This window comes from Aspergillus chevalieri, chromosome 1 (genome assembly GCF_016861735.1).
Source record: "Aspergillus chevalieri M1 DNA, chromosome 1, nearly complete sequence".
NCBI lineage: Eukaryota > Fungi > Ascomycota > Eurotiomycetes > Eurotiales > Aspergillaceae > Aspergillus > Aspergillus chevalieri.
In genome coordinates this window covers 4,848,738-4,873,641 of record NC_057362.1, presented here as the reverse complement: position 1 = coordinate 4,873,641, position 24,904 = coordinate 4,848,738, and the positions used below count along the sequence as shown (strand labels likewise).

At 48.9% G+C, this 24,904-nt stretch overlaps 5 protein-coding genes across 5 annotated transcripts; 2 read left to right on the top strand and 3 right to left on the bottom strand.

The window, feature by feature from the left end:
- Positions 1–1,485: 1,485 nt before the first annotated feature.
- ACHE_11680A (leucine-rich repeat domain-containing protein) lies at positions 1,486–3,942 on the top strand (the record flags this gene model as incomplete). Its single annotated transcript, XM_043276276.1, has 2 exons — positions 1,486–1,527; positions 1,597–3,942. 2 exons carry the CDS (start codon positions 1,486–1,488, stop codon positions 3,940–3,942), a joined length of 2,388 nt encoding a protein of 795 aa, XP_043132800.1.
- A 2,041-nt stretch (positions 3,943–5,983) lies between these two features.
- glcA (type 1 serine/threonine-protein phosphatase catalytic subunit GLC7) lies at positions 5,984–7,243 on the top strand (the record flags this gene model as incomplete). Its single annotated transcript, XM_043276274.1, has 4 exons — positions 5,984–6,160; positions 6,261–6,662; positions 6,798–7,097; positions 7,151–7,243. 4 exons carry the CDS (start codon positions 5,984–5,986, stop codon positions 7,241–7,243), a joined length of 972 nt encoding a protein of 323 aa, XP_043132799.1.
- A 1,562-nt stretch (positions 7,244–8,805) lies between these two features.
- sar1 (Arf family GTPase SAR1) lies at positions 8,806–9,792 on the bottom strand (the record flags this gene model as incomplete). The annotated part of the gene is made up of 6 exons (XM_043276273.1): positions 8,806–8,846; positions 8,918–9,217; positions 9,271–9,336; positions 9,422–9,461; positions 9,522–9,625; positions 9,774–9,792. The coding sequence occupies 6 exons, from the start codon at positions 9,790–9,792 to the stop codon at positions 8,806–8,808; spliced, it is 570 nt and encodes a 189-aa protein (XP_043132798.1).
- A 695-nt stretch (positions 9,793–10,487) lies between these two features.
- ACHE_11677S (DUF2457 domain-containing protein) lies at positions 10,488–12,755 on the bottom strand (the record flags this gene model as incomplete). Its single annotated transcript, XM_043276272.1, has 1 exon — positions 10,488–12,755. The coding sequence occupies one exon, from the start codon at positions 12,753–12,755 to the stop codon at positions 10,488–10,490; it is 2,268 nt and encodes a 755-aa protein (XP_043132797.1).
- A 7,648-nt stretch (positions 12,756–20,403) lies between these two features.
- On the bottom strand, positions 20,404–23,219 carry sha1 (putative calmodulin-binding protein Sha1; the record flags this gene model as incomplete). The annotated part of the gene is made up of 2 exons (XM_043276271.1): positions 20,404–20,540; positions 20,597–23,219. The coding sequence occupies 2 exons, from the start codon at positions 23,217–23,219 to the stop codon at positions 20,404–20,406; spliced, it is 2,760 nt and encodes a 919-aa protein (XP_043132796.1).
- Positions 23,220–24,904: the final 1,685 nt, after the last annotated feature.

Here is a 24,904-nt window from a genome sequence, read left to right as displayed (position 1 = left end):
ACTCCGATAGATGGGATAGCGCTCACGAGTTGCGTAAAGTATGTACGGAGTAGACTTCGTGCAGGGTACTCCGAGTATTTATCTCTGGACCCACCCACACTTTACTTTTCCCAGACCCAAAGAATGACGCTTACTGGATGCACTAAAAAGGCGTTCCATTCGAGTAGCTGATATGACAATCCAAATGCCAACCAGAAGCCCACGATGAATCACTGAACCTTCTTTTTCCATTTTATCAATTGGGTCCTCAGCATGCCAGTAATTTCTCTGTATTTATCAAACAGTATCGGAGTATAATCAGGAGTATCATTCTGTGCATACTTCGTCCACTCTTTCTGCGTGCGCATGCTGTACTCTGTAGATAGGAGAGAAGGGAAAAAGAGTCACAGCAGCGCTAATCCACGCTAAACCCCTCCTACATAGTCGCCACCAAACCTGTTCTGGTATAGCGGCGCTGCAGTTTGTATGTATGTCTTCACAGCCTTTTCCTTTCTTTCCTCTTCGCTCGAGGACAGAATCGCGAATGGCGGGAAGGCCTGCACGAGGGAGAAGTCGAGTCAGGAATTAAGCGAGAACCAAGACATTTATATAATTCATGATCATAATCCAAATTCATATTAATTAAGGCCAGAATGATCCATCATCGGAGAACCCTGTCCTCAGCTGATTCGATCGTCTTTTTTTTTTTTTTTCCCTCCAGCAGCGCCTCGGGTGGTATTGCATCTGTAAAATTAAATACAGGCTCTATTATCAGTAGCTCCACTCTGGGACTCCCCCCGTGCCACCATTGCTGGGTCACATCTTCTGGTCCGCTGTTATCATTCCTTCCTACGCCCCCCAGGCAGCCTGTTATTAGTATTATTCTGATCCCTCTTTTCTCCTATCCTTCTATTCATTCATCGCATTTCCCGGTCTCCATCCTACGCCTCTCCCGCTCTATCCCACTGACTCTTTTCACACCGTCTATTTGAGAAGCTCTATCGATTCAGTAAGTAAAGAGATTTCATCCGAATTTGGAAGATCTCCGGCCATTCAGCACGCCTTGCGAACCGCTTCGTCCCTGACCAGTCACCTCGTTGTATACAAACACAGATATATATAAATTGATACCCTGTCTGGTATGTTCCTTTTCCTTTCCCCTGAGTCTTTCTTTTGATCCGTCGTGGGACAACCGACTTCTCTACGGAGGACAGTGTTGGGTGATTCTGGTACAACAAAAGTTCGATTTTGCAAAGAAAAAGAAGTCCTAGTTGCTAACCCTGGTCTCTTGTGTTCTTTCCACTGCAGGTCACATCGCGTCGCAAACCTGACTTTTTTCTGTCACCTCTTTTCCCTGCTCGTCCTCTTTCGCTTGTCTCCTTACAAGATGTCGACGCCCTTCTCTACCAGTTCTTGAGCGTCTCCCTTTCAGCCAGTTCGTCTGACTAGAGAATACTCCATCCGTCTCTGATAATTGGTTCCTCTCGGGTGAAAGCACCATCCGGAATGGAGAAACTAAACACTGAGGACGGACAACTCTTCATAAAGGTTGGTGGTTATCCTCTCAATACATTCGTGCTGATCCGGTATACTGATGGTTTGGTTCCTTGCTATTAGAATCTCGCCAGCTTCGTCCGCACCCATGAAAAGGCGCTAGCCAATGCCCTGCAGCTGAGACGCACACAATCCGCTCATGTCTCAACAACATCCTCCAGCTCGGGGGGTGCCCTCTCCTCGACCTCTTCGACTCTGGCATCAGCGTTGTCTTTTGGGGCATTGAAGCTTGGCTCCCAAGGCATCAAGCCCGCGAAACTTACACTGACCCCCCATCACCTGTTTTACCTCCTCTCCCGCTTCGAGGATCTCTCCATCTCCGTTGGTCCCATGAGTGTCCGACTGGAAAACATCCATAACGATGTATCCCAATCCTACGTCTCCTTCCTGAACAAGCCCCAACGGTCCAGAGGTGATAGAGACTCCATCCACTCAGTATCAAGTGTCCGTAGTGTCATGTCTGGTATGAGTGCCCTCTGGTCGTCATTTGGAATCTCCAAAGACTCCTCGACCAAATCCGAAAAAGCCAAGGCTGCCCTCGAAGCGGACCTCAAGTACCTCTACTCTGCTTTTACCAAGATACCCTGTTTGCGTTTAGCCCCTGACCACCGCGCCCGTCTTATCCGCGGTTATGAAGAATTCCCTTTTGACACGGCTGTGCCGCTCCATTCCTTCAAAAATTTGAGTGCGTTAGAAATTATTGATATAGACTACCGCTCCTTCTTTGGCTGGGATCGATTATCGGAGCAGCTGCGAACCCTGACGATCAAGAGAGCCAACCTCGAAGACCCTGCGGACCTGCTCACTGGCATCGTATTGGACGATATCGACAAGCGTCGTCGCCGGTCATCCAAAGCCCAGGGTCACTCCCCGACGCTGAGCTCCAGTGGAAATGGTCACTCCCAAATGGTCCGCCCTGAGTGGACCGGATCGCTTTCCGTTCCAAACTCCCCGGTCGCTGAGACGGCCCTTGGATCGAGCACGAGTCCGCAGGCAGCCTCTATGCTCCGTGTTGGGTCAGAAGGTTCCCAGGGCCGCACCCGCACTGAAAGCAATTCCCCAACACGTCCCGCCAGTTCGAGGCACTCGATCCAGCGCCATACCCGGCATTCGCGGATTAGGCGGACCGGTTCTGGTAGTTCTAATTCTAGCGAGAACTCGGGTCATTATCGAAGCTCGAGCTCCTCCAATCTCCTCCTCTCCACCACTCTTCCCCCCTCGAAATGGCGATTCCTCCGGCATCTGGGACTGCCGGATAACTCCCTGACAACCATCAGCACCAACAGTCTTGCCCCTGTAGCGAATACCCTGCATTCTCTGGATCTCTCATCGAATCTGTTCACCGATGTCCCCGACAGTTTAGCATCCCTGATCGCATTGCGAGCCCTAAACCTGTCGCATTGTATGATTGAATCCCTGCACTCCTTGTCCCGAAACCCTCTCCCCGCAATCACAGCCCTCAACCTCCGTGGCAACCGTCTCCGCTCGCTCGCGGGAATTGAACGTCTTCTTTCATTGGAAAGATTGGATCTGCGGGACAACCTGCTGACCGACCCAATGGAGATTGCCCGACTCACCTGTCTCCCTGAAATACGAGAGATCTGGATCTCGGGCAATCCATTTGTGAAGACATATTCCGGCAATCGTGTCGTTATTTTCAACCTGTTCCGCCGTACGCCGGGCTACTCGGTCGACATCATCATCGACGGGACCGGCCCTGGATACACGGAGAGGAAGCACTTGGTTGAACGAGTGGCGGAGCCGGAGGGCGCTCCGGTCATCCGGGCGCCTGTCGCGGACCATTCGGCGATTGTGAGCAAGTCCCCTAGCACTGCCGTGGCACAACAAGCGCCCGTCCCGGTTGCTCGACCGGGTCAAGCGCCGGAGGAAGTGCGAGGTAATGCATGCGACGTTGGAGCTCCGCGACGGAGGGCCAACCGACGACGAATCGTCGATGTGCCCAAAAACCACAAGGAGAAACCACTCAAGGATGGCAAAAGCGATTCAGGTACGACCGTGACTCCTGTCCTTTCCACCATCCAGCATGTCCAGGTACCCAATGAACCGCGACTTGCAGCGGCTTCAGACCGTCAATGGAAATCTGATGGTGGTTCCCAGGGCGGACATCACCAGTCCCAATCGAATCACGAGAGACCTGGTGATGCGGGCACGACGGCGCAAACGCCGCACCATGGTGCCGATTGGAACATGGAAGGGGACCTCTACATACGCCAACTTGAGGCTCTCCGTCAGGAGGTTTGGTTCAACGCGCTTGGTGATCGCAGCAGACCAAGGGAAGTCAGTATACCACGCACAGGAACGCCTCTGGACGAATCCACGAGGATTCCAGCGGACACTATCCCCAGGGCTTGCAGCAACCAGATTATCATTGGTGGTGACCGCACATAAAAAAAAAAAAAAGAGAAAGCATGATTGAGTTCGGGCCTTCAAGGCTACTTTGGCCGCCATTTTGGTTGGCCACAATTATATTTCCTTTTGGATATCTATTCCTCTTCCCGATCCAGGGCGTTGTTTACTGGTGACGGAAGTGCATTGTTTCAGGCGTTACACGAACATCCCAGATGCCGACTGGGTGGATGATCGTTATGACTTTTTTTTTTCCCCTATCTCTTTCGACCATTTCAGGCTGGTCCATATAATGGGAGGCATCGTGAAAGACCGTTGTTGTTGATATTTGATATTCCCCGTCTTTGTAGACTGTTTTGTATTGTTATTCATTGGCAGATACTGCGGCGTTATGGGTTACTATCTATTGGCGAGGCGTTTTGTTATTTCTTTTCATCTTCATTTTCTTCGACTTTTTGACCCCGCTCTTAATGACGCTTGTCTTGTTATGCCGAGATTGTGTCTTGTTTTGTGGCCAGTTGGTAGATGTCTGTTATGTTTCTACACGGATGGAAAAAAGGGCCGGATTTTGATTTCGGATATGAATGCATGCGACGAGATGATGGGAGTAACGTTTATATAGTGGAATGTGAGATATGCATGTTGATGAAGCATTGTCTTTCTACTCTGTACAAGTAACTATGTAGCCTCGCTGTCAGCAGAGCCGTTGAGATGCAGTCCTTCGGGGCGGGTTGCGCGTTCTGTCGTCGAGTGCCGACGTGCTCCTGCTGAGTTTGCAGAAGGATCGATCTTTCTCTGCTGCCAGATAATTCGTCTAACTGAATGCCTCTGTCTCTATTGTATCCTTCTCCTTTATTTAAGTAAACACTGCAGATAGTTATTTCTTCTCTACTGTTGAGCCTGGTGGTGGATTACTCTCCACCGCCCGCCCAATCCAGCGCCGCCCCAACTTCACTTTTCCCTCCTCGTGCTCTCGCTTTTTCTCCCTTTTTCTTTTCTTGCTTTTTTCCTCTTCGGATTCCGAGATCGAACCTGATTTTTAGTCGTCTGCCTGTGTTTATCTTGTCTGGTGAGCTTTTTTCAGGACCACCAGTAAGTGTCTATTATTCCCATTCGCGCCTCCGAGGGGGAAAAGAAAAACAAGAGGAAAAAAATTTCACCCACCTGGGGAGGGAAAAACTAAGGGAATCCCTTGATTGCCGACTCGCTTTCCTTTCTCCCTTTCACCACCACCTCATCCTAATCATCACAACACTATCAGCATCACCACAACTACTCCTACTGCTGCTGCTACTGTCATCTCCCCTCCTTCCTTTCTCGCCACTCCGAACTCACCTCCCGATTCTCGCCCACCGCCATCGGTGCCGCCGTCGTCGAGGTCCATCGCGTCCCCGTTGTCCGTTGTCATCAACTCATCGTCGCCAACTCTCTTACCACCACCACCGACGACGACCACAACAGCGACTCCTTATCGTCTGCCTCTGTCGCCTCTTCAGTTTCTCCTCTGTCTCGAGGTCTTCTTCTCCGAATTCATCCCAGACCGGGCGGGAGCCACACCCGGCAACAACACACCGTCCTGGTCATCGGCGCATCCCCACCGTCGTCGACGAGAAAATTTCATAACAAAAGAATTCCCTCTTTTGCATTTATTTGCATTTACTAGAGGCTGGTTTTCATCTTCACGTTATCTGGCGTAACTTGCCAGATCTCGAGTTTTCCTTTTTTTTTTTCTTTTCTTTTTTCTTCAGGGCCTTTGGGCCTGAATTCTTTTGTTTCGTTTTACTTGCATTCTTCCTCTAGAATCCTTGTTTGGTAAGTAGTGCAATCCCGTCTCTGCTTCCCTAGTCGCACTGAAAGAGGCACGAGAAAAATCTGTTAACGATTGGCATTGCTATCGCCTTTCTCCCTACTTGATCGCTTCTGATTGTTTCTAACCTCATCTTGATAGTCTATAGGCACCGCGTCATCTGTCATACCACGCCGACTTTTTCTTCGTCGCCAGTCGCCTCTGTTTTACTACCATCGTCTTTTTTGTTTTCCATTTTTTATTACTTTTTTGTTGTCCCATTAAAACCATATCGCCATGGCTGACCAGGAAGTGGATTTGGACTCGATCATTGACCGTTTGTTGGAGGTGAGGGGTAGCCGGCCTGGAAAGCAGGTTCAACTCTTGGAATCGGAGATTCGCTTTCTCTGCACTAAGGCGAGAGAAATCTTCATCTCTCAACCCATTCTGCTGGAGTTGGAAGCACCCATCAAGGTACATCATCCCTGTTCTGTTTTTTCAACACCCCCTTTTCCCGTCTACTCGGGGTCAGAGTGGCTGTGGGCTTGCTAACGAAATGGGTCCGTGCGACTAGATTTGCGGTGATATCCACGGCCAATACTACGATCTTCTGCGTCTCTTCGAATACGGTGGCTTCCCGCCGGAAGCCAACTACCTTTTCCTCGGTGACTACGTCGACCGTGGCAAGCAGTCCCTCGAAACCATCTGCCTTCTCCTCGCGTACAAGATCAAGTATCCTGAAAACTTCTTCGTTCTCCGTGGTAACCATGAGTGCGCCTCCATCAACCGAATCTACGGTTTCTATGATGAGTGCAAGCGGAGGTACAACATCAAGCTTTGGAAGACATTTACCGATTGCTTCAACTGCTTGCCCATTGCGGCCATTATCGATGAGAAGATCTTCACCATGCACGGTGGTCTCAGTCCCGACTTGAACTCGATGGAGCAGATCCGCCGTGTTATGCGTCCCACTGATGTGAGTTTCTTTCCTGTACATTGTTGTTGCACAGCACCCAAGTTTTCTTACTCCAAATACGGGGGAGAAAATAAATTCCTTTCGCCTGGCTCCTTGAAGCTCAAGGCTTGATCCGCTAACCGATGACCGATATAGATTCCTGACTGCGGTCTTCTCTGCGATCTGCTCTGGTCCGATCCCGACAAGGATATCACCGGTTGGAGCGAAAACGACCGCGGTGTATCATTCACGTTCGGTCCCGACGTCGTCTCGCGATTCCTGCAGAAACACGATATGGATTTGATATGCCGCGCCCATCAAGTCGTTGAGGATGGTTATGAGTTCTTCTCAAAACGACAACTCGTAACGCTGTTCAGCGCCCCCAACTACTGCGGAGAATTTGACAATGCTGGTGCGATGATGAGCGTCGATGAGAGTTTGCTTTGTTCGTTCCAGGTAGGTCGCAATCGCGTGCCTCAGTTGGGTCAGATCGCTAACATTCTCGACAGATCTTGAAACCAGCAGAAAAGAAACAAAAGTACGTCCACGGGGGCATGAGCTTCGGCAGGCCCATCACTCCTCCGCGAAAGCAAAAGAAGTAAGAATTCGTACGAGCTTTTCTTTTTTCCATGTGCAGCAGGTTCGGGCGGCGATAGAACATGTCAGCGATGTTTATCCCACAGCATCCACCACACGCGAGTCCACACAGTTTAGCGACACGAACGACGACATTCGAAAGGGACCCCATGTATTAGACGACGTTCGAGAGCAGACTCCCACGACAGCCACCGGAAGTTTCGTGAACATAAAAAGAAAAAGAGAAAAGAGGATACGCCGAGATTTCCCCTCCCCCCTCCCCCATGTGAAATTCCAGCGACGTTGAACTGTTTTGAGCGGAGTGCTTGTTTTCCCTTTTTCCTCTTATTATCTGGAACGGTACCATTATTCTGCTACTTGAAGGGGTTGGTCTTCTTTTTTTTCTTTTACATTTCGATTTATCCTTGATTATTTTTTTTTTCTTTCTTGTTTCTTTTTTCTGTTTTTCTCTTTTTCTTTTTCGTCCCCCTTCATTTTCCCTCTTGTTGTCCCGGATATCATTTGGAGACAGGAGGAAGGGAAAACGACGGGTTGCATCTGGTGTTGTTGCCTTTTTTCCCCTTTCTATTTAATCTTCCTGTGAGTGTAATGCCGAATTCAAAACGCAAGGAACATGTCTTTTGTCTCTTGTGTCTTTTCAGTACAGCAGCAGGCTTCTTGTCTGGATTCTACATACATACGCCATACGCCTGAAATAGTCCAGTCCAGTCGTTTTGACGAAATAACATTCGTTGTTCTTAGTATGAAGTCGATCAGGAAACAATTATTAATTGTACTGTTATGATTCGTTCGACCTTTGTATGGGGTATGGGGTATGTACAGGGGTCAGGGGAGGTCATTGCTTGCTTGCTTGCTTGCTTGGTCCCATAATGCCATTGTGCTCAGGACTTGATTTTGGTATCGAATCTTGTCTGCTTGGCTTGGCTATGTATGTGTGCGGATTGCATGCCATGCCATGCTATGTACGTCCCCTACTTACTGCGTATACTCGTACTTGTGCTAGCATAGCATAGCATAGCATAGCATAGCATACCGTTGGGAGATAAGGACAAGGTGAGGTGAGGGATGTTCAATCTGCAGAGTCCTGCTTTGTTCTAATGCTGTTCCAGAGACCGGAGTACCCCTGGTAGATATATCTCTGTAGACGCCAACCACAGCATGGTACTCTGCAATGACAATGTAATGTAGGAACAGAGACTAGACCCTTAGAACTATGAATTACTCTTATATTTCTAAATGAAAAAGAAAAGAAGAGAAACAACGAACATGACTCCCTAAAAAAAAAAAAAAAAGCTAACACATTGACATACATGCTCTAAAAAACAAATCCAGAACAAGGCTAATTTGGTCATTTACCAAAGCAGAAGCGAAAAAAGAAACAGAGCAAGTAACCCCCCAAAAACAGGAATCTTGAAAAAGCTGTTGAAAACTGCGGGGGTTGCATATGGCGTACGGCGTACGATGTATATTGACTTGGCTTGGCTTATTTTGTTGGGCTGTGTTGAGGGTATGAAAGGGTGGGTTGGATATATGGCATGGTATGAGGGGAGAGAAGCATCGGGATCGTTCAGACGTATTGAGAGAGCCATCTGATACCTTCACCGTATCCTGCAAAACGAAAGAAAAGAAATTAACCGCGAGTCCAACCATCTCAAGAACAAGGAATAAAGTGAACGTACCCTGCCTCATAACAACACTACACATAAAAACCTCAATCGGCCGGATGCCCTCCAACGGCACCTTACCCTTACCAGTAGTCTGGTATAGACCCAACTGATGTCTCAGCTCATCCTCGCTCACGGCACGCGGGTGGTCGATCTTGTTTCCGAGAACAAGGAAGGGGACCTTGGCGAGCTCCTCCATGGACAGGAGGGCGTCCAGCTCGGCCTTGGACTCGGGGAACCGCTCGTGGTCGCAGGAATCGACCAGGAAGACGATGCCGCTGACTTCGGGGAAGTAGTCCTTCCAGAGACGGCGGGCTGCGTATATTAATATTTGAGGATTTGTTGGAGGGAGGAGGGTAGGGACTCACCCTGCTGGTGACCACCAAGATCGAAAGTCGTAAACCGGTTGTTTCCGATAGCGAGTTCCTCCGATGCTGGACGTATGTCAGCCTGTGCATTCTTCCTTTCAAATATCCCATCCGGGGTATCCATCAAGTCCCGGGAAGCGAAAGTACATACTAGGGTGCGCGGTGGGCTGCAGAATTGCAACGCGATCGTTCTGTCCTCCAGTTAGCATTGTCCACACAATATATAATACCAGGAGAGAAAAGAAACTTACCTTCAGCATATGCAACAAGGTCGTCTTTCCGGCATTATCAAGACCGAGGAAGAGAAGCTTGGCGTGCTTGTTGAGAAGACCCAGCGAAGCCAAAAGGTCGTAGACTGATCGACAGATTCAGAAAATCAGCAAAACAAACTCATCAAACTACGATCCGATCGCAGTAATAGAATAGGAATGGACTATCAAGTCCCGAGTCGCAAACAGGACAAGAAACAAGACCAGCTGAAGAAATCCAGGCGCACTACTTACACCAGTTGATAATCCACATTGTGGGCTCTGGACTCGAAAAGAAAAAAAAGGGCTCAGGTAAAGAGCAGATATGTTAAGTATCAGATATAAACACTGAGAGGTTCCGAGAGCAAATGGAGAGCTGGCGAGAAGGAAGGCGAAAAGAAGCCAGGTTGCGGAGGGCGCTGAGGATGGGTTGACGTTGACGGTCCGATTCGCTTGCCCGACCGCTTGCTTATTTGGACTTAACCGGAAAGCAGGCCGAGTGGCAATCATTGCTATACACTACTCCGTATAGATAATATTACTATGCACTGGATGTCTTTACTGGAAATTATCACAAGTTAGGGGTATCTGTAATTCATTCAAGCGATGGTGGGTATATCTACAGCCCTCGACATCCAGCAAAAAAGGGCCCAGTCTCAACGGGTAAACACGAAAGGGGTACTCTAAAAACAGATGAGAAATATAAGCAAATATGTATAGTAGAAAGTAAACGATCGCCCTGTAAATGCAAGCAAAATGTCCTCTCTGAACAGTAAAGATTGATTCGCAAGAAAGAAGCAAAACAACCTCGACGATAGGGGATATATGACCAAGTAACGATAGCAATGCACAATCAAGAAAAGCGAGGGTAATCGGGAAAATTTTTGTTTTGACAAAAATAGTAGTAAAAAGAAAAAAAAAATTCTATGTACAAAAGAATGACTCGAATTCTATTCGGAAAGAGGGGGCTTAAACGGATAGGACGAGCTGGGCGTTCTCTCCAACGCCATAAGCTCTGCACCTCTCAGCAACTTCGAGGCCAAGCTCCTTCATCCGTTCAGCGCCTTTTCCGGGAATCGGTCGCCGCACCATCTGCTCTTTGGCAGCCCTGCGGCAGTGTTGACGCCAGAACTTTTCCTTTCGCTTCTGACGCTTTTTCTCGAGACCCTCGACAATGTCGATGGGCCCACGAGTGTGCACTTCACGTGTGCGAGACCCTTCGTGATCCGAAGAGTCATCTATGCCCGTCCACCGGGGACGCCATTCTTCTAAGCTAGCGAAGAAAGGGTTGGGAGTGCGAGGAAGCGACTTGGTCCGGGTCACGGATGGCCGCTGAACCAATTCACTGATGTTGACGCCCTGCGGGTGCATAACCGGGACCTCTTCTGAGGGCCTCCCGTCAATAGGAGACGGCAGCTTCAACTTCATGGCTGGGGGCGGCGGGGAGCGAAGACGCTTAGGCGAGGAGCGACCCTGACGAGGAGGCGGCGGCGAGACCATACGCTTGGGTGGAGGTGAGACCATCCGCTTGGAGGGAGAGAGACGGGGTGAGGTTCTCTGGCTCTGAGCGGCGCTAGAGCGGCCTCGAAAGGCTTCGTCCACTACCGACTCCTCCACCTCGTCTTCCTCGTCCTCATCTTGGTCTTCGGGATCAGAGGTGGGAAAGCTGGGGTCAATATCCTGGGGGATGACGACTTGCTTGGACAAGCGACGCTGCTCCATGCAGGACTTGTATGCAGCCTCTAGGGGACGATCCTCGTCCAACGTGCCACAGACGAAGTCCGTGCTGTCGGGGAGGTTCGGGGTGCCAGGGCGCATCCTAGGTGTTTTGGAAGATCGTCGACCAGGTTTCCCGGTCAGAGCCGGCGGCCAGTTTCGTTTCTCGTTATCGAAAGGCGAGTCATACGAGGCGTTCGACACTCTGCGATCCAAAGATTGACGAGGAATATCGATGGTTTGCGGGCTGGTCGCAGCTGTAGTAGTGCTCGGGGCCCAGAACTCATAATCCGAAGCAGCGTCACTGTCGTCTGAATCCGCGAAACCAGCCTCGTTGTCAGATTCGTTTCCATCGTCTGTATCCGAGTCATTGACAGTGGATGCATCCTCATCTTCGTCTGCAGAATCGTCGTCATCGTCCTCATCCTCATCGTCGTCGTCAAATTCATCCTCGTCTTCCAGGGCCTCTTGCTCCGCCTCTTCGCCAAGTTTCCTGATCGCATTTTCTTTCTTCATACAATCGCTCAAAGTGATCTTATTGGTATATTCACCAGCCTTGGCAACCCATTCGTCATCTTCCTCGACAGAGCTAGCGAACTCGTGGAAACGAGTCGCCTCCGACTCCTCAAACTTGCCCAGACCCCGGGTGGGAACGCCTCTCCGGTCTGTCGGCGTCAACTCCTGAGTGGACTCTGTCTGGGGAATGGCAACCGGTGCCGATGGCTCCTTTCCTGGCTGAGAGGCCCTGCGGGCGATAGGAGCAGGCGAGCATCGGGGTCTCGACCGGAAGGCTGTCTTGCGAACTGGCGAGCGCTCACGTGCGGGCTCAGGATTCCTTGAGGGACACACAAAGGTAAGGGTCGTCTTCCGCTTCACTGGCTCGGTGGGCGTAGGCTCGGAGTCCTTATTCTGCGCAATCAGCTTTGGCGGTGTAGAGGATTGCGGCTGTTGCTGTTGAGGCTTCTGCTGCCCCTCAGCCTTGCGACCACATGCAAAGCTAATGCACCTCTTGCGCCCGAGATTAGCCTCAACGGTACATTCACTGGGGTCGGCTGCAGCGTTTTTATTTGTCGTCGTCGATGGTCGTCTGCCTGTCAAGTGCGAAGGAGCGGGAGGACTAGGGGTGTTGGAGAGCGACGGGCTGGTCGTCATGCCGCCGTCACTGGTCAATTCGGCTGTCGAAACGCCGCTAACATTGCTTTGCGGGTAGGAACGGAAGGAGACGCGGTGACCGTAGGAAGGGTGAGGTTCTGTAGGTGAGAGTTCCGGGCTGTTCTTCAACGCACGGGTGAGGAGCGACTCTGGAACAGATGGGGACTTGACGTAGACGAGGGCATCGTCATCGTGGCCGTGCATTGGCACAGAAGGCAGAAAGCGATGATCGGGGGGTTCATCGACGTCCTCAGCCATATCTGTTGTATCTTGGCTTGCTGGCTTGTTGGACGAGTGTGGTGAGAGAAGCATCTTGACGATCTTGTGTATTGAGGAAAAAGGTCTGTCACCACCGCGGAAGTGTGCCATTCCTTCAGGTTATCGAGTCGACTCGCGTCACGACAATTAAATCGTTCGGAGCATAAGCCGAAAGGTATTACGAGGGAAAAAAAAAAAAAAAAGAACAATTAGAACAAAGAGATAATAGATCAAAGAGGAAGTAAGAAAGAAGACTCGAATAAGGTGAAAGGTGTGAAGTATGACGAAGGTGGTGGTGGTGGTGGGTGTGAATGGGAGGCGGATGGCGGAAAATAGAGTAGTAGTATCTTTGAATAAACGAAGACAAAAAAGATGCTCTCTCAAGACCGATCAAGGATGAAGAATCCAAACCGATCGACAGGGAGTGCGGAAGAAGTGGAAGTATTATAAAAAGAATGTCCCATAGAGGACGACGATGGTCATGATATACAGCACATGGCGTAGTTGCGCAGGAGGGAGAGGCAAAGTAAGGGCAGGAAAGTGACAAGAAAGTCGAGTATGCCCGCCAAGAGTAGGCGAAGCACGGCTCTTTTTTGGCCTGTGTAAGAAAATAAAAAAAGAAAAAAGAGGAATGGCGACTCAACGAGCGCCAGGAAGAGACGCGTCGAAGGAGTGCCCAAAGAACAGCTTATGGATGTGTTGGCAGAAGTGGATTGTAGAGAGGAGAGAGGAGAGGAGAGAAAGAGGAAAAGGAAAAGGGAAGAGGCAAAAGGCAAGAAAGAGAGAGGAAGGAATCAGAATTAGTATATGCTCGTTAACCACAAAGGCGGAGGTTTACTGTATGTAATTTTCGAGAGAAAAAAAAAATAAAAGAGGTTAGGCGTGTGTAATTTACAAAAACCTCGTGGTCAAGTCAAATTTACCGTCATCGAAATTGCCACACACAAATAGAATTCAAATTACAGTTTTTCTCGTCGTTTTCTGCAGTCAGTCAGTGTGTGTGACGCTCGGGCCAGTGACCCATAATGACCATACTAATTGGCCGATTGCCATTTCGGTTCCTGCGGTTACAGTACCGTACGGCTGAGTAAGTACAAAGTAAGTTAGTACCCGTACCCCGTACAGAGTGCAGGGAAACGGTAACAATGCATGGCAGGGAGAAAACAAAGTAAAAAATAGGAGTGGAAAAAAAAAATAAAACTGCAAGTAGCAAAGCAGAGCTGAGTCTAAAGGTAAAGGCAGAGCGATGTTCTGGCGTTGTTGGTGGAAATTCTCCTAGAACATGGACTGTCGGAGAAGACTATGAGGCATTTTGTTCTTAAAGGAAACCTGGGACCTACTCTGGAGTATAACTACGTGACGGGCTACTCGCTTCACTCAAAGGACCAGTCAAAGACACACACAATAATAATATCCCGTCTGACTGGCGAATAACTGCCCCCCGTTTCCCCTTAATAAGTCTGCATATTACCCCAAAATACGCGGGCCCCGGAGTACTTACGGAGAAAGAAAGTACGGAGTCCACCTCCCCAACCATGGATGGTTAGATTTTCGCTACCGCCAGGATAAAACGGCACAGGGCTTTTTCTCGTTGGCATTACTTTACTGGCACCACACAGATTATTTTCGAATGAGCTATACAAACTAACGTATTATCGGCAGGTCTACCACTGAGACAGCCGAGAGAAGAAAATGCGCCCATCAGTAGTAGGAAAGGAGGGCGAGAAACTCTATCCCACAGAAAAATTTGAAGCGCCTTGTGTGGGAATATGCCTTGGTGATAGGCCAAGAGCCATGCGCGCAGAGCGCGTGTATATCAATTGGATTAGACTTTTTGCAACTGACCCTCCTCATTTCGACTCCATAGTACAGAGTACAGAGTACACTTGATCTGCTCTCATGCTCGCTCTCAATTTGTTCAGAATGCTTGGTACTTGCTGCTCAACCGCTGCTTCTCTTGGCAACCTTGGCTGATTTCCCTTGCCTGCAGTTGAGTCTGGATTTGGAATGTTTAGATCTTGGCGGTTGAAGATAGCATGCGTGCTTACTGCTTGCAGAAGATAACGGCCTACTCTCAGTATGCTACAAAGTACCGATGATGCCGGTATATCAATTCTGGGGAGATCAATTGCATCTGTCAATCATGATAAATCCATCACTAATAAGAATGGACGGCTTTACATACATGTCACTTTGCTTGTTCCAAGATGCAGCAAAAGCAAAACCAAGACCCCGATAGGGCTATTCAGAACCCCAGCATTCTGGCCCATTGTGTAACCTGTTTTCGTATAGTGACTAGCTCGCTTGGCATCATTCTCAAGGTCTTAGGAGTGCTGCTTGTAGGAACATGTCTCCCCGGACTAAGAAAGGAATGCAAATTCTCACATTCCTCTTCTGACACTTCTGCGAGCGAAGTTCTCGACAACGCATCGAAATTTCTTGGAGAACTCCCTTGCTCCCAGAATTCCTGGGCTCTGGAGATAAAGATCTGATCTGGCATTGTGTGGAATGTGCAGTAGCCCCATACTCTACTCCGTACAAACTACAGTACGGAGAGTCGAGGCAAATCCCCCATACTACGGAGCACCCTATAGATGGCTTGTGCTTCAATAGATCGAACACAAAAACGACAAACAAGCAGATCGATCTCAGCCCATCTAATGCAAATAATCCAAACTAACGATTAAGTAGTACTTGTGCCTCCACTTTTTCACCCGCCGCTTTCGCTGTGGGTGCGCCACACCGATAGGATATTCACACCGATAGAATAATAATATCATATACCCTTATATGGATGTCTAATAACACATGTTATATTCATCGGTTTTTGTTTAAAATACTATCAATAGTTTCCTGGTCGGCATTTTCATCAATTCCCATCATCCATAGCTCCAATCGGTCATATCTGCGGTGAGTGGTGGCCAAAGAAGTCCTAATAGACTGTTCAAGTCGCCGCCCTTCCTTCTTTTCTTCTGCCTTCTTTCGGGCACCAATTCGCCTGTTGGCATCCTGCACTGATAGTACACCAGAGTGGCTAAGTCCAGGAACTTGTCGACGAGATTTTGGCTTAGATTGGTGTGCTGCAGCCTTGAGATATCGGTCCAACTCCATGGCTGTTTGATCACTGGATTCCGCCTGAGTTAGACCACCACTAAATATCCTCTCCAAACGCCTATTTAAGCCTGGTGATAAAGCAGCTAGATGACCATCAATCTTATCCAAGGATGCCCGAGCCTTAGAGATTTCTTTCCGGAGTTGCCTGATGGTTTTAGGAGAGCTCTGGGCGGAACCACTAGAGGTAGAGTCACCATCCCATATTTGTAGATCTGGAATGGGCTCTGCTTGTTTCTCCAGATCGTCCATAACAGGAGAGGGGTCAAAAGGGAAGACTCCACAATCTCTAAAGGCTGATTGGATAGTATGGGTCTTGAATGTCTCCTTCCGAATACCTGGTAGTACTGTAAGGAACTCCCGCTTCTCAAAATCACTCCATCCAAGTATAGCAGCCTCAGTGACAGCCTGCCCATGATAGTGTTTGTACTGTTTAAATGGCTTTCCATCTAAAGGCTGCAAAAAATGGGTTGCATGTGGTGGGAAGGAGTAGAGAAGAATCCGATTCTTCTCGCAGTATTCAATGAATTCATACGTGAGGTGAGATCCATGATTATCCATAAGAAGCAGCCGATAAACACCAGCCTATTTAAATAAGAAATAGTTAGCCTTGACTGCTATGTGATCAATAAAGAAAAGAGTCTAAACCCACACATCGCTGCTTAGTATGCTTGTCGAAATGTTTAATCCATTCAAAGGCTATTTCATCGGATATATAGCCATTTGGTGAGACGCCCAGTATCCAGTTTCCTGGCATATCTGAATGCGTATACCAGTCCTCTAGATGGCCCTTTCCCGGGAGAATGATGCAGGGAGGAAGGACCGATCCATCTGCAGAAATACACTCCACAACAGAGATTAAACCACGAGAAAAAGAGGCACCAGGATGTTGCGCTCTTGATGGATATTTAGTGATTACCACTTCTCCACGGCCCTGGCCCTCCATAAAGCCAATTTCATCGAAATTATAGAGGTCCTGGGGCTGGATCTGATACTGTTTAAGGAGGATCTCTAACCGATCATACCAGTTCTGAATTATCCCAAGATCCTGAGATTGTAGGCGCTTTGGATCCCTTGGCCTTTGTTTAAGCCGTGTATATTCAGGTCCTAAGCGTTCAAGAAAGCGATATGGCCATTCTTTGCTGACTTTTTGGGAGGGATAGTTGGGTCCGTATGGGCACGCTGTAGGATCAAGTTGGCACTTTTTTCTATCCTTTTAGCTGTTGGAGGCACTCCAGCTTGATCTAATCGCTCAATCCAGTGCTTGAGTGCATTCTCCTGATGCTTATCAAGTGCATAGTTAACTGGCTTGGTAGAATTTCGCCCAGGTAGCCCTTTGACGCGTCGAAGGAGCCGTTGGTAAGGCACATCAAATGCCTCTGCTAGAGGGCGAATTTTTTGTGATTTATCGCGTTCGTACGTGGCAATGGCATTTTTAATTTGTTCTTCGATATTTTCGCGTTCAGTAGGCATGGTAGACGATGTCTATTGAATAGTAAAGATGATGGGTATGATGAGATGGATTTTTATTCTATCGGTGTGAATATCCTATCGGTGTGGCGCACCCACAGCGAAAGCGGCGGGTGAAAAAGTGGAGGCACAAGTAGAGACTTTCTTTAGTTATTGATAATCGAAATGGAAGCTGTTTATTCTCCGGTCGTAATCGTAATACGCAAATTACAGAATACGAAGGAAGGAAGATATCTCGCGAAAAGTCGTCCAAGAGAGCAACAACAGCGCAGATCTGTCAATCCCAGTCCTCCGAAACAAAAAACTTGGGCATGAACTGTACGGAGTACGGAGTACAGAGTACATACTCTCGTAGCCACCAGGAACCGCAAGAGCAAAGGAATCGGACCCATGATCCAGGATGAACAAAACACCAGACCACGCTCCCGGCCCCCAAACCGTCATCCTTCACCCATTTGTCCATTCAACTGACGGACGCAACTGACTCGCCGCCTCAAGGCTGACGAAGACACTGCCCGATGATGAATGACAAGCGGTCAAGAGCGCCGATGGCCAAAAAGCCATGACCAAGAATAACAATGATAGACACACACACACAGACACACACACGCACTGACTTGGATCGGAATGGTTGGCTGGCTTCTCTAGCAAAGCGGGGTCTTTGGTTTCCTGCCGAACGTCTTCGCTTTTGTTTTACCTTTGTTCTATTCCAGTGGGATGGATGGGATGCATTTCGCGACGCGACAAAACATCATCGCAAGGCTTGATTTGATTCTATTGAGATGTTGAGGCTGGGATAAGCTTCGACTGAGTCAGGGATATCCCGGTAACTACCAGTAACTGCCGGTGTTGGTTTGGATCTGATATCGATATCTCCTCGGGGCGTCCTTGCTTGTATCTGGCAGTTTTACTACGAACACATGGTAGGAAGACCAGCGTGTAAATCGCCTTCAACGGAGAAGCTCGGACACCGACAATCGCATTGTGGACTCCTCACCTGAATTCTGATGAGCAACGAGGAGACGTTCAGCCATCTGGCACGAGAGCCGTACCCGTATGCGTGCTCCGTAGCCGTGGCGGGATATGCAATGTAATAGCAATAGCAAGTAGCTCTTCGTCCGTTCATCTGCCTCTACTCCGTAACAAGTACACTTATCGCATGCTCCCCGTACTCATGCAAGAGCTTTCCCCATTTCCTGTACAAGGGTACTTCTCCAGTTGGATTGTCAGTGGTGGATCTATAGCGTACTCCTCTGTCTGTTTCAAGAGGGCAAGCCGGTCGGGCTCCCGGTGAGCAAACTCGGGCATCGTGCATGCAACCATCAAAGTATGAGGCATTTAGTTCCCTTCTTTAATACTTCTTAGTAAGTAGGTGGTCACCTGCCATGTCGTTCTCCCCACCGCGACTGGAGAGTTCAGGTGTTTGGGATGCTGCATGAAAGGCCTGATTGGGAAAGTGTGGACTTGACATCTCGGGTATCGGATAGGCATGGACAGTTCACTCGACATGTTTCTGAGTTCTGATCCGGCGAGTTGGATCTTGCGTTCTCTCTCTGTGGGTGGGTGTGTGGAAATTTATCCGATTTTTTATCCTTTTTCTATCTTGCAGTAGTTACTTCGTACAGAGTATTACTATTTACCATTACTTGTACAGTCACACTCAGTTACCATCAATACCAGTCAGTAATATTTTCATATCCCCTTACCTCACACAAATCACCTCCGAGTATACATAACCTCAGCTCAAAACACAACACCACACCCGCCAAGACGTCAACACAACACCTAATCCCACACTCCCTCCCACAATACCCCATCCTCGTACATCATGATCTCCTGATCGACGAATAGCCTCGGACCAGAGTAAGCACAGGTAGCATTTCCGGCGGGAACCTACCTGCCTAGTCTACATTCCACGGGGAAGGAGAAGGTGGCAGGGGGGTACACAACGGACGCAAGGGAAAAGAAGAATAAAAACACACAGCCCAGCCTAGCCAAGAAACGATTAAGAAAGGAATAGTTCCGCCAAGGGGCCAAGAATCAGCCAAGAAGATAGAGCTTGGCGGGGGTGTACAGAACTATGCGGTGCTAGTGAGTGTGCTATGGAATGTTATGTTATGCTGCCAAGATCGATCTAGTAGTATGACCATGGTAGGCATCATTATAAATGTGTCCCGCTGAGTGTGTGTGTTTGTGTTCGTACTATATATGGCTATGCCATGTTATGCTATGCTTTGATACGTTCCTATTCCTGGTAACTTGGCGCCAAGGCTCACTCCGGGTTTCCTGGATCTGGATTTGAAATAACACTATCCAGAGCACAAATATGGGTGAAATGCACCGTCGATCCGCTGACCTTATTGTCAGAGGAAAAGGTCTTGGCGAAGAGTCATGATCCAGCGATTTATTCTTCAGCGGATTTGATAGCCTTCGTTTCTTGGCAAGTTGCTTTGGTTATGCTCATGTCAGACTCGATGGAACCGTGGTACATGGTGGTAGTATCTCAAATGTGAGGTCATATATACTTTTTTATCCCTGTATAGTTGTGTGAATAGGTTCGAGCCGTCCGCTAGTTGAATTTATTCGGGTTCGTGTTGTGTAAGATTGGATGATGGTATGCTACTTTAGATTTATTCGTACCGGTGGTGTATTGCAGTTTACACTGAACGGAAAATACAGATAGAGTACCATATAAGTAACCCCCACGTCAGATGAACATGAGGTCATGATAAGAGAGCTATTATTCATATGTCATCATCGATCACACACGCCTCCATCGGTTATCTTCGTAGATGCATGTGGCGCCTAAAATAGTAACTCCAAGAGGATGTGGGATGCGAGATCGTTTCAGATGGTCAATTGCATAGAGGACTATGCTCAACTGATGCTTGTATGAATGCAAATATAAATGCAAATAACGCCGTAACAATATGCAATACACTCCTCGCCGAACACCTGAAAGAATAGATAATTATACAAACGCCATTATTCGAAATTAAGCTGGGTTGCGTCTCGTATTAGCGCCCGGACCGGCCGGCGACGCTTCTGCTTCATTTGCCGCCATCCCCTGACAACAACGCCCTTGGCCCAAACTATCGGCTCCTCCATTTGTGCGACAACGGTGTACTGGCTGGAAATGTTGCTAGGGATCGCGACGGGCGAGAATCCCCCGCCAAGCTTACTGTACAACAGTAGCCGCCCGGGCTCCTTTGGAGGCGGACAGTAGTCGTGAGCAGAGGAATGCGACTGCACTGAGCGTGAAGTCACTGTTGACAATTGGCGATGTTGCGGTGGAGGTTGGTGTTACCAAGGTCGCTGCGATCGTTAGCTATGACTGCTTTAGTACTACGGAGAACGGATCGCGGGCTTACCGAATTGTGAGCTGCACCCCAGAGCCCGAAGACGAGAGGCCATTGTATCACCTCCGCTGTATTCAGCGTCTTTGCCGAGTATATAGCCCTGGTACTCATCGAGAATGCCTTCGTAGATCCGGCCATCCGCAAAGCTTGTACTGAAGTTATCCATGTGAACGCCTTTGAGCTGCGCCAAGAGAGACACCCATTGCTTCAGCAGCAGCACATATTCATCACTTGGCTCGTCTAATTCAGCGTCTGTAGCCTGTTCGTACCCGAATCGTGAAATAGCTTTCCGCTTGAGTCGCCCAATCTCTTGTCGGACATCTTTCCAGTCCACCAATCCGGGAAGTCCCCATTTGCTGACCAGTCTCCAAAGCAACGCAATGGTCTTCTCCCGATGACCGTCGACAATGTCCTCTGCAGCTACATCATGGATTAGCACATTAGTTCCGTTGTTGGATGCCAATGCGTTAAGCGCAACCTGCACATTGTACAGTTTAACCACTCGGCTCGTACACGGAAGCTTCAGGTGTGGCAACAGTGACCATTGCTCCTCATTCAAATGCGAAAAGGCCCCTTCATCTGGCAACGTCACAGTTGTGGTTGGTTCTCCATCGAAGTGGCCATAACAGTTGAGTAACAGCTCGGCAATTCGGGTTAACCTCACACCGTCTCTCACGTCTACGGCGAGGTTCCTGATGTGGTAATCATATTCTTCGATTTGCTGCTGCTCGTAAGACACTTGGCAATCTAGGTGCCCGAGCGATTTAATAATGTCGCCTGATGTCGGTAATAACAAACGCGCCAGGGCCTGAAGCACCGCAGCGGAAGACTTCAACGGCGATGACGTTACAAACAGACGGCGAGGAAGGGTCGTGCCGGAGCACATCCTAGCCTTGTCCAGCAGGACAATGATCATGATGCTGCGAAGGGTCGTGCGGCGATATGCGCGGCCGGCCGCGTCCGCTTCTTTGCCCGGCGTCTCCGCTCGCTGCACCATTTCCTCATTGCGCAGCAGGAAAGCTTCCAGAAAGCTCTCTATTCGCTTCTTCAAGATGTTTCCTTTGCCTGTCGTCGTGTATAGATGCCCGTCATCGTCATCGTTGGCAATTCTCCGACCAATAACAGTCTCCAGCGCAGCCCGCAAAGCCCGCAAATCATAGGTCTTCGTCCAAGTATCCAGAAATCTCCGCTTCAAACCGAGATCCTTTCTCAATCGCGACTCTCGTGCGAGAACGTTTTTGGGGATGCTCATGGCACCACTCATTAGCGACGCCTGGACTCGTCTGTAGAGCAGTGTAAATGGGTCATTCTGGTAGTGACCGAGAAGCTCGCGTCGGAGAGTAGCAGGGTCATCGGAACTTGCGTGGCCATCCGTTTGTTCGAACAGTTCATTAAGCGATTGAGTTATGACTACCTCTTGATGCGCCAGCCAGCTATCTTCGTATAATGCTGGGTTAGAAATGTTTTCTGTTAGTAGTGGGAACTGCTCATCTATTTTCTTCGCTTTGATGCTTGATACAGCAAGCTTGAGAGGCATCGTGTTCTTGGGCCGATTGAGAAAGTTCGACGTGGTTTGTTTCAACGCATCAGACCGGGTGCGCTCCTGGTCTGCCGGTTTTGGCTTGACAATGTCCTTTCCCTGACTCTTGTTGACTGCAGCTGGGCTCGTGTTGCTCTTGTCACCCAGCGCTGCCCTCGTTCGAGGCCTGGGCCGAGTCGCTGTACATAGGCCATCTGCTCGGTTCCCTCCAGATTTCAAGATGTTGCCAACTGCTTTTGACTTTGGTGGCTCAAACACAGGCATATCACGCTTAGAGCTCTTGTCCTTGCCATCGACGAGAACAGATCCAGGCGGAGTGTTCTCTTTTCCACCATTCTTCCCGGCAATATCAACTCGAATAGCACCTTCTTGGGCAATATTGTTGCTTGGTTGCAATGGTGTCTTCCGTGCAGAGCCTGCCATCGTTTTCTTCGCATGTCTTCTTCTCGCGATGCGCGCCTCCAAGCTATCGATCTCGGGGTCTTTGGGGATTTGACAATTGATAGTATTTGTCGTCTGCGATTTCAGTGGGCTAAACAGACCCATGAACACGCTCGCGACGGTCGTATCCTCAGTAGGTATGTAGACGGTTTCACGACGGACATCTTTTTTCAAGGCAGCGTCTTGCTCCAGGCCTCGCTCCTTCCCGTTGATCTGCATGAGCAGCTTCTTGTTGTCCTTCATCGCGTCCGCCTCTGCGCTTTTGTTTTGAGAATCAGACCGTCCCAGATGATGCGGGTTCGTAGATGATGGAGTCGTGGCGAAACTAACTTTCGGTCGAAACCTCTGTGCAGGCTGGGTAAGCAAGGAGGATTTGCAGTTGGAGGCACCCAGCATTGTTCTTGGCCTGTTAATCGATGGGGCTGGGCGTTCGCCACTATCATCATGGATCTGAAAAGACGAAACTGCCCCGGTCCTCCGCTTAGGTTTCGCTTGTGTAAGAACAGGTGCTTTGATTTCGGTTGTGAAGTCGAGGTTAGCGGTATCGTCGCAAGCATCAAGCCCATCTCGCCATAACCTGTCGAAAGTGTCGTGTCCATTACTGGATCTGGATGGACAAGGCGTCCCAACTTCGCCCAGGATACCAGACATCATAAGCGGTGGCAGTTAGTCTTTCTCTAGTCCATGTAGACCGCTCTTTCCTTTGAGTGGAGTGCGGTAGGAGGAGGGTGATAGACACAATCGAGGACAACTGAGTCAAGCTAACTCTGGTAGAGAGTTAATCATAAATAAAGCTGTTTAGGTACACTTTTGATCCAAGGAACGAAGTCGATCACGTTCGTCTGTTTCAAGAACGTGATGTTGACGGGCGATGGTTGCCGGTGCAACTGGTGGTGGGGCTGAGGAACCAAGGCATTAATTATGCCGTCACATGACTATGATGCGGCATCCTACAGTACAGTGTTTTGGACCATTTCTGTTCGATCCCATTAGGCACTATCTAGGAAAATAGCCCTTCGGCACTTAGGCAGTGAATAGTACTGGTCAGGTGGGCCTGGTCTCCTGGATTGCGTGCTTGTTCTCTACAGAATAATCCTCTGATACTCAGGATATATATACCACCAAGAATTCTATACTTCCTAACAAACCTACACTGGTTTCAACCAGTTCACGCACCAGGGCGTCCCAGCCCTTCAATCGTATACATCCTTCCTTTGCTACCCCCGTCATGCTGCCTCGAGCCGACTGACGGTGTCTCCAGATATTCTCTCCCTGCATCTGGCTCAACCGACAAAACAGGTCTGACCCGCACACAATCTGGAGAAAGATCTCCTTGATATTTGATACGTCTTCCGTTAGTGGCATTGCGCCGGTTATATCCTAAAAGACCAGGTTAGCAAGAGCTCAATAATAGGAAGAGTGGGGTACACTATACCTAAGTCTTGTCCGTCTGACCAGCCGCTCCGTGCTCTCACGGGCGCTATTCCAACATCTCGCTCAAGATCTTTATTTCGAGTAAAAGGCGTGGCTGTCCATCCCAACTCAGCGATGGAGCATTCTCATGACTTGTCTCTTTCTTCTTTGATCGACCTGGGTTCGAGGACGCATAATCAAACCCCAGAAGCCCTGCAATCGTTGCGATGATAAAAGCCATAAAGAGAACTGCCACAATGGCTGTGAGGCCGGCTTCAAAAAAGGCTTGGGCAAAGCGATCCATCCAGGAGAAATGCTTGTGATAGGACTCATCGTAGTCGAGGGCTAGAGGGGACGTTTATATAGCTCAGAAGTCGACTGATACGGCGCCAGTTCTTTCATTGAAAGAGTCATTGAAGTTAAACGTCCCTTTATATAATACTGTGGCTATTGTATCCATGTATTGTTTGCCATGCCACCAAAAAAAAAAAAAAAAAAGCTGTTGGGCGTTTATACGCTGTCAGATATCTAATATTGGTTGGCCGCGTTCTCGTTTGGCCGGGGTAGATGTATACCAGGAGGTTCTATATGGACAAACATTGTGGTTGTAGGTCTCTCAGCTTTTCAAAGGATGGCTGTACGGAGAGCACGTAGGAATAAGTGATTTCCATATAGTGAACTGTAGTATAAAATACAAATGATAGGTGACACGATGCTGGAAGCCATTATAGAACAAGGATATTAGCTTTTCCCACCGCGGTTACAGATTCTCAGTGGTATGTGATGTTTGCAGCATCTATGTGGCGCCGATGTCGTTAGGACACTGTACAGCAGTGCCTATGCAATTTCTGTTGTCCATGGCAGTGTATGAAGTGAGGCTCCCCTAATCGTATTAGGCTTAGCAGACGTGCTGCAGATGATCAGCA